The sequence below is a fragment of the Octopus bimaculoides genome, chromosome 5 (genome assembly GCF_001194135.2).
Source record: "Octopus bimaculoides isolate UCB-OBI-ISO-001 chromosome 5, ASM119413v2, whole genome shotgun sequence".
Classification (NCBI taxonomy): domain Eukaryota; kingdom Metazoa; phylum Mollusca; class Cephalopoda; order Octopoda; family Octopodidae; genus Octopus; species Octopus bimaculoides.
The window spans coordinates 28706281-28715402 of NC_068985.1; the positions used below are offsets into that span (position 1 = coordinate 28706281).

The 9122-nt window shown below is 34.2% G+C and overlaps 1 protein-coding gene across 2 annotated transcripts in view; it reads left to right on the forward strand.

Moving 5' to 3' along the window:
• LOC106868349 (cell adhesion molecule Dscam2) overlaps positions 1-9122 on the forward strand; it is a 267763-nt gene that overhangs the window by 164179 nt on the left and 94462 nt on the right. For both annotated transcript variants that reach the window (XM_052968241.1, XM_052968242.1), the window contains exons 4-5: positions 6996-7154; positions 8398-8544. In XM_052968241.1, the coding sequence (XP_052824201.1) occupies positions 6996-7154; positions 8398-8544 (306 nt within the window). The remainder of the gene's footprint in view (positions 1-6995; positions 7155-8397; positions 8545-9122) is intronic.

Genomic DNA, 9122 nt, shown 5'->3' on the forward strand with positions numbered 1-9122 from the left:
TATATATATATAGTAGAGTAAGAACATAAATGCGAAACAAGGTAGAAAAAATAGTACTCGAATACTAGGAGTAGAGTAATATGCTTTATTAAAAAGCAGCAAAAATATCACAAAAACTGTTACTCAGAGATTCACGTTCCTGTTCGTCGGACAGTTTTGTTTAGAATGTAACAAAAATAAGGTAATAAGCAAACATATACAATTAGTTTAATGGATACACATTTGAAAATGGTTTTGTTTCATTGATCCTTTCAACTAACGTTCTTAACAACGACCAGTTGCATGCAATGAACAGATTTCGGTATAAAATCATCTTATTATAAAATCGAAGAAAACCTTAAATCAAAAATAGATAATAAAGAAGGACAGAGTCTAAATACCCAGGGTAATAATTATTTGGAAAATAGTAATCAATTAATACGTTAAAAGTTATATCTGTTTCAAACTTTTTTCACGTTGGACTACATAAGCATTTAGCAGTATATGCCCATTCCAAACCATCCATAATATACATATATACACTAAAATATACAGACGCATGCACATAGCTACATACATATACAGACATATATAGGCAAGACATAAATATATATACAAATGCGTATATATATATGAATATTTTGTTTTGGAATTTGGTTTGCAAGACACTTCCTGAGTTCGTGTGTTGAAGCATATACTGTTGTGTCTAGGGAGAGTCATTTTATTTTAGTGCCTTATAGTTTAAAACACTCACCGGTAAAATTTCCGCTTGTTTCCTTTTTTATTTTACTAAAATTTTCGGAAAAGTTTAGAAACATAAAGAAGGCGCTGGAGTGGCTAGTTGTCGTTTAGCGACTCTCTTCTAAATGTTTGTAACCATAGGCACAAAGCCTGAAATTTGAGGTGAAGCGAGCTTGTCCTGTATTTTATTTAACTATGCAGGGCGGATGGCAACAACGTTGACGTGTGAAATTTGAGTTCAGAACGAATAGTATCATAACTAATCCTGCAAGGCATTGTGCCCAACGCTCTGACAATTTTACCAATCCCCTACCCTTTAATTAAACTTAGAAGTTTAGCCATTTTGTAAATCGTACTGATTCTAGATGTCACCAGTCTAAATAAATCGCTAATCTAAATTTTAACTGGAGCGTCACTCAGGTTCTAAAGGGACGGCCTCTGTTTTATATAATCTTCTATTATATCATTCATTTATCCACAGCATTGTATTTATCATTTTTCATACCGATTGCTTCTTAGATGTAGACAAAAGTCTAGGCAAGCAACTTGAATACAACTTATTCATAGTATTTCCTGAAACATTATTATTTACCAGTGTTTAACAATTCTCTGCTAACAATATTAGGTTATACTAACCAATTTAACATATCAAAATTTCTATTCTTCTTGTTTCAAATATATATTGGCAAGAAATACCATTTCATTTTCCATTCAAAAGCGTGTTTCGTATTTGGGGAATATTAAATCTCTCTTGATAATTTCTACATAGTTTAGATAATTGAAACATTTATTAAATTGTACACTAATGTCAAATAATTAACGTTTCGCTAATTATTTGCGTGATATAACCTTTCTTACTCACGAGACTTTGAAGAATACGATAACATTCTAAATGAATTTGCTGCCTGTTAAGTTTCAAGAAGTTAGGGCTGCTGTTTGAAGTTCTTGTGTTCTTGCTGTGTGTTAGGTCGCCTGTAGAAACCGAGTATGCGTTGCTCTTCTCGTGTCCTAGTCGGTGTCAGTATACTCTGCACTGTGGCTTCGTTGCGGAGTTTTATCTGTGAGAAAGGCAACTTAGGGTTTTCTTTCTATTAATGTAACTTCACACTGAAATGCATGTGCTTCGAGTATTTTCCAGCAACGAATCTTCAGAAACCGTTTAATGATCGAACAAGTGTTATATGTTTCGACCTTTATGTAGCTTTGACAGGAAGTTCCAAATCTTAGAAAATATTGCATGGTTTCATATTTCCACATCATTATTTGCTTCAGTTTTCGTTAACTTTTGTTAGCATTGATGTCAGTAGTTAATAAATAAATCAACACAAAAAATTTAAAGAGCTGATGATACGGTGATACACATTCCTTTTCTTGTGGCATAAACGCCATACGGAAAACGAAACGAAATCCAATGACAAACAGAACTCGACATTTTTCTTCTAATGATCTGCAAGAAAAATTAGTTATATTTTCCTCAACTCATTGCCGTTTAAAGGGAAAAAAAGCAGATAATTTAGTCCGATGTACACAGCAATGGAGGTAAAATAACGAAATGGTCACGGTTGGAACCTTTTTATATCATAAGTCTACTCAGTCAGAAATCTCTTGGAGAGGTACAAACACAACAAGATGGAATCGCAGTTTGTTCATCCTTTATATTTTCAACCTATATTTTTGCATTACAAAAATGATAGCATAATAGAAACAGAGGAGCAAATTTATAGAGAATATTCTATGCGTAGTGGAAAACTAATTCCCTCTAGAACATAACTAGCTATATTGAGGCCATGTCATGTACATTGATGTAAAACGGAATTTTGCCTCTCTGTTTTAAGTAGTCGGTAACTACACTAATTAGATCACGCTGAGTTACTGAAGGCAACAAATAGTTGGTTTCCTTGGAAGAGAACCAACTAACAGCATTATAATGTGTGCGTCGGTGTTTGCACGTGTGTTGAATGCATTTGTAAATATCATGTGTGGCTTTGCTTTTGTGTACACATGTTCGTGTCTATGTTAACATATGTCTGCCTATGAACGTCTGTATTTGTATGTCTTATTCTTTCATCAGTGAATATGTTATATGAAAGTAAGTTTATTTTGTGAGTATGTGAAAGCGCTATCATTATATTGCAGTTGAAAATAAAAGCAATTATTCTAATATAAGGCAAATCTGTACTCTATCATATAATAACGAAACAGATACACTACATTTGTAGGCATACACACAAAGGAAGACATAGAATCACACACAAAAAATCTTAAGTATGAATGCACTAACAAACGTGTATACCCACATGCAAATAATTCAATATACATAGACTTGCTATTTGAAAATAGGAGAATGCCAATGGAACACAAGTGGCTAAATAACTCAATTAAAATGATCATGTGTTCACTTTGAAAGCGGAATAATCTTTTTCTGATATTAATTTAGATGTTACGCCTTTAACAGCTTATTTTTTCTCTCTGATAAACCGAAAGAAGATTTGGTGAAATGTTTAAATTTTTTATTTTGAATGACATCACAGCTGGAAGGGTTCCTAGTGGAAATTTATTACAGAGAACCTTCTCGGTTGTTATATTAATTAAAGTGTTTATAGCTAAGTTCACTAATCAATAGATAATAGAACACCTGTAGTGATTTTGAGCTCGAAACCTTGGAGCTAAGTACTCGACTGCTGTATCTACCCGAACACCTCACTTATAGCACTTCGTGTCAACGAAAACGTACCTGCCTACCTTCCAGAAATAGCACCAAATTTTCATCAACTCGCACTATACCATTTAAAAAAATTGAAGGGTGCATTGGGTGATGTAGTTACAAGGCAGACACTAAGTTTGAATGAATAAAAGAAAAGATAGTATAAGCAGAACGTCTTGTTTGGCATGACTTTACTTACAGTGAATTGGGATAGAAATATTGTGATAGTACATATATAGCTATTTAAGTTCGAGAAATAACAGTACACCCTAGATTTTGATATCACTATTTTCAATTTCTGTTGGTTTACAACACTTGATTTTTATAAAACTAAAACTAAAGGTGAGGGTTTGTTGCCAACTTAATGTGGCAGTCCCAGGAAAGGGAAGAATGCTGCTGCTATTTAACCCCAGGAAACACCGTCTCTAGTTGGCTATGTGACACAAGCGTACTATGTGACACAAGCGTACGATGTCCTTATGTTTTTAAACAGGGGAGATAAGCACCTCCACCCAGCAAAGCCAGCATCCAGAGACTAGTTTCAGAGCCATTGCTCTTCATCAGTCTGGAGTAGCTTGGCTTGCTAGCTGTCGGTGTTTATTCACCTTTGAAAACATAAGGACACAGTACGCTTGTGTTACATATCCAACTAGAAATGGTGTTTCCTGGGGCTAAATAGCAGTAGCATTCTTCCCTTTCGTGGGACTGCCACATTAAGTTGGCAACAAACCATCTCTTTATCGTGCTGCTACTGTATAAGTCTCTCTGAGAGACTTAGAAATGCAATATTTCTAAAACTAAAAGCGTTTTACATATATTTATGGATTATCTATTTATTCCTTATTTTGGTGTTAACTAAACAAGAAAAAACACTAAGTAAAAACTCATTCAATTCAAAAAATGTCTATAGAAAAATAATCAGTAATATATACACAAGCACATACGGACACGCATTGTTACAAGATTTCTATAAAACACGCACACAAGCTCAAACATAATCATAAAGCATGCACACACTCTAACACTCACAAGCGTAGTCAATGCATATACTTTCAAACGTTAGTTTTTTAATGTTTTTACTCAAATAGATATGTTTACATATTGTATTTGAAGGTTACCTCAATGGCAATATAAGTTGCTTATTGCTACTCTTGTTAATACCATCAACGTCTAACAATCACAATGCTGCTACTACAAAGAAGAGCAATTTCTTTTTATTAAAGTAACTTATTTTTGGTTATATTATTTATTTTCTGTTCAAATCCCACTGAGGTCTATTTATTTGCCTTGTATTTCTCTGAAGATATATAACCTGAGTGTGTTATTCTTTCGGGAACAATTTCAGTTACGCCGTTAATAGTCTTGTGAAAATTGTATGAATGTCGTATTCTCGCTTGCAATTAGCGTTTTATTATGAGTTGTTACCAATAATATTATAGAGGAGCAAGCGGTGATTTGGCAGAATCGTTAAGACAAATGCTTAGCAGCATTTCGTCTGTCTATATGTTCTGAATTCAAATCCGGCTTTGAATTTTGTTTTTCATTGATTTTGCTTTTCATCCTTTCGGGTCCGGTAAAAGAAGAATCAATTATTCCCCTCCCCTAAGATTTTAGGCTTTTTGCCTATAGCAGAAAAGAATATTATTATGGAGGAACGTGGCTTTGTGGTTATGGTGTAGCACTCATGATCGTAACATTGTCGTTTCGATTCGTGGATCAGGCGATGCGTTTTTTTTTTTTTTGAGCAAAGAACTCCATTTCACGTTGCTCCATTTGACACAGCTAGTGAAAATGAGCAACGCTGGAATGGACCGGCTTCTCATCCAGGGGTTATATTTATGCCACAGGATCCTGGAAACCGACCTTATGAACTTTTGACTAGGGCAGGACCTTTGGTCCTTTTTTTGATATCGGCAGAAATAGTAGGTCACCCTTCTGAATATCTTCTAGTGCGAGGTTCGTTGAGTTTGTCATTTAATATACTATCAGTAATCAAACATTCCTCTATAAAAAAAATGTTTCTGTTGAACGAAGAGAATATTATTCTAATAAACGAAATCTTTATTAAGAACTATTAAAAATTATTATTAATTCTATCACCATCCACTAAAGCCAACATTGCTTTCAACCTTTAGGAGTCAATGAAATAAAGTATCAGTCAAGTACAGAGCTTACGGTATCGACTAACACTCAACACCTCAAAATTGCTGACTTTCAGCTAAAACTAGAAGTGATTAAATACCGGAAGTTAGCAACATCCTTAGAGGGTCGGAAATAATGCTCTTTACGTAGAGTCCGAATCATAACGAGATCAGTTTTGCGCCTCATCTTTTCGGATTGCCGTGTTCAACATGAAGATTATCCCCCACTACTAGAGTAGACATCTACCACTTGTTAGGTAGCTATGACAAAATTGATTGCACGATGGACAAAGATGATAGGACTGGCGGCAAGGAATTTCTGCTTCGGTAAAACTCTCATCAATTTCCTGGAGTTCCGTTTGGAGAGGAAAGTAAGCGAATGTGAATACAAGAAATATATAGAAATGCATCCGGTCGAAATGTTAAGGTATGTGATTATCAATCACAGTTGTTACGTAAGACATTAAAATCCTAGCAGTCTAGTCGAAGTAACTGCTGAGAGTTGGTGTTAATGTACTCAATATAACGATGCAAACAATTAGATTTTAAACTGCACCCGGTTTTTTGGGGGTATTATGAAAGAAAATAAGCTTATACTTGTGCATCTAAAATATTCTTATTTTTCAATATACATATAACAAATCCGTTTATTATAAATGTTGATGATTTATGGATAACTATTGATATATTAGTATTGCTTATGGCTATTTTAATGTGGCTGTCCTCTATGAGACGCTGATACTATCATTTAACGCCGAGAAAACATTTCCAGTTGGTTTACTCAGTGCGTTTCTAGCACTCGATATTTATTACAAGCAGAATAAAACTCCTGCGACACTAGCTCTGAGACCACCAGAACACGTGGTTTTGATCTATATTGGATCTCCTCGGTGGTGGGCACTCGTTCACCAGGTACGGCAGCAGTTTAACCTCGCTTGAAGTATATAGGAAATACAGTATCATACAATCACTAATTGTGTAACTAGGAATGTAACTAGGAAACTAGTTCGTTAGAAAATCTCTGTTTGAGATAGAAGCAGTATACGAACCAAAAATATTCTTCATTGCCACTTTATCGATATATTGCCATTCATGTATCGAGTACATCGACGCTTAACCCCATGCCAACCCCAATCAAACAAACCAGTAAACAAAAGTATTGCATCCATGTATTGAGTCCTTGTATTATCATCAATAATGAACCACATGTGAAGATCCATACATCATCCATCACATACGGATTATTTTATGTTTAACTATTTAGTTCTTCGTCGTTCATGATCCCAAGCTTTTGACAACAATGTTTCCCTCCACTCCCTCCCGATATACCTTATGATATTTTGACTTAAAGATATCGTTATACTATTATACTATACAAACTTAAATGTAGTTTTCTTTTTATCCTTTCTCACTTCTTTCTATTTGTGCAGTTGTTGTGGACCGGTACAAAGTCTACAATGTTCAGTTAAATGATGTCTGGGTGATCAGCAACGGTACAGCCATCTTAAAGTGTCTCATTAACCCACGTTTTGTGAATGAATACATTAAGGTTACGAAATGGACTCAGGATTCAAAGCCTATCACCGATCGTAAGTATCTTCATTCTATTAAGGCCGCCATACACCAGTGTAAAAGCAAAGTAAATATTTTATTAAACTTCTAAATCAACAGTCAGTAGAGGGAGGCCCTTAAATGGGTACTGGACTTGTTAGAAATACAAGATAAATATATATCAAACCACACAACACTATCGCAAAAAGAAAAGGAGAGACTCTATAATGAAGTTACAGACACATTGTCTGAAATTATTTCATTTATTGCTACAAAATATTGGTTAATTTAAAAACTAGAAACCCACACCGAGTTTGATCTTCCAATCTAAACAAGTTGTTTATATTAGAACATTAGTTAATACAAGTAACATACTAGTAATTTATTCAACGAATAAGCTGCTAGGAGCGTGTTACATATACAAATTGTTCTGTCTAATTTTGTTAAGCACCTAACATAATGAGTTTATAAGCGAGGGTTCGTTGGCAATTAAACAAGGTATCGTCATTCGTGAAACCCCCAATAATTCAGTGATAGCAAATTGAATACAAAGACTGTTTTTAAACGAAGATAGTGTGTATTAAGACACGTTTCCATCTGTCTATGCTTATATTGCTCATTAAGATGAAGAATACACAAGCACGCGAACGCACGCGCACGCACGCACACACACACACACACATACACACAGGCATACATTCTCACACATATATATGTGCGTGTGCGTGCACACGCGTGTGTGCTAAAAGAGATTTGCTCAAAATGGGACTTAGTCGGATGAACTACGAAATGTCTTAATTTCTTAATCCATCTGCTATGTATGTGTGTGTGTATATATATATATATATATATATATGTGTGTGTGCGTGTGTGTGTGTGTGTGTGTGTCTGTGTGTGCATGTGTGTGTGTGTGTTTGTGTGTGTACATGTGTATATATATATATGTGTGTATGTATATATATATATGTGTGTGTGCATGTATCTATATATATATATATATATATATATATAGATGTGTATGTATATATATATATATGTGTGTGTATGTATCTATATATATATATATGCATGTGTGTGTGTATATGTATATATATATATGTGTGTGTGCGTATGTATGTATGTATATATGTGTGTGTGTGTGTATGTATGTGTAGATATACATACATATGTGTGTGTGTGTGTGTGTGTGTGTATGTGTGTATGTATACATATATATCTTGTGTACGTAGATACGCAGTATGTGAATCTTTGCATATAATTCGACAACGTAAATTATTGCAGACGACCGAGTTTCTGCAATGAACAATGGAGAGCTACATGTCCGCAACGTGCAGGATTCGGATACTTCTTTGGTATATCGTTGCGTGACACGAAATATACTGACACAAGATAGTAAGACAAGTCCTCCTGCTTCTATACACGTCCATGGTAAGTCAAAAGTAATCAATTCTATGTACCTGTGTCTGTGTATGTTCAGTCGTGAACATGTGTGTTTCTGCCCTCGGCATATATATATATTTTTTTGCTAGGGTATGCACATCAATGTGCATGCAATGGTGTAGAAATGTATGCATTAGTTTATGTTCGTGAGCATGCATGCAGTTGAAAGTGTATAACTATATGTGCTCTGGCTTTGATGATGTTTATGTATTTATATCCAAACTTTACTTGCATGGCTTAGCACACGTATACGCATGGGTCTGTATGTATAGGATTTTGTAGCGGTGTACATTGTTATTTCAGTGTATTTGTTTGTAGTTTATACAGGTATGTGTGAATTTCTTTTTATGCACAAAAGAGCAAAAGAGCGTGCATAGTTTCCTATGTATATATATATATATAGAAATGTGTGTATATATATATGTATATAGAAATGTATGTATATATATGTATATATATGTATGTATATAGAAATGTATCTATGTATATATTTTTTGTATGTATATATATATCTATGTATATATATATCTATATATATATATATATATATATATATAAATGTATAT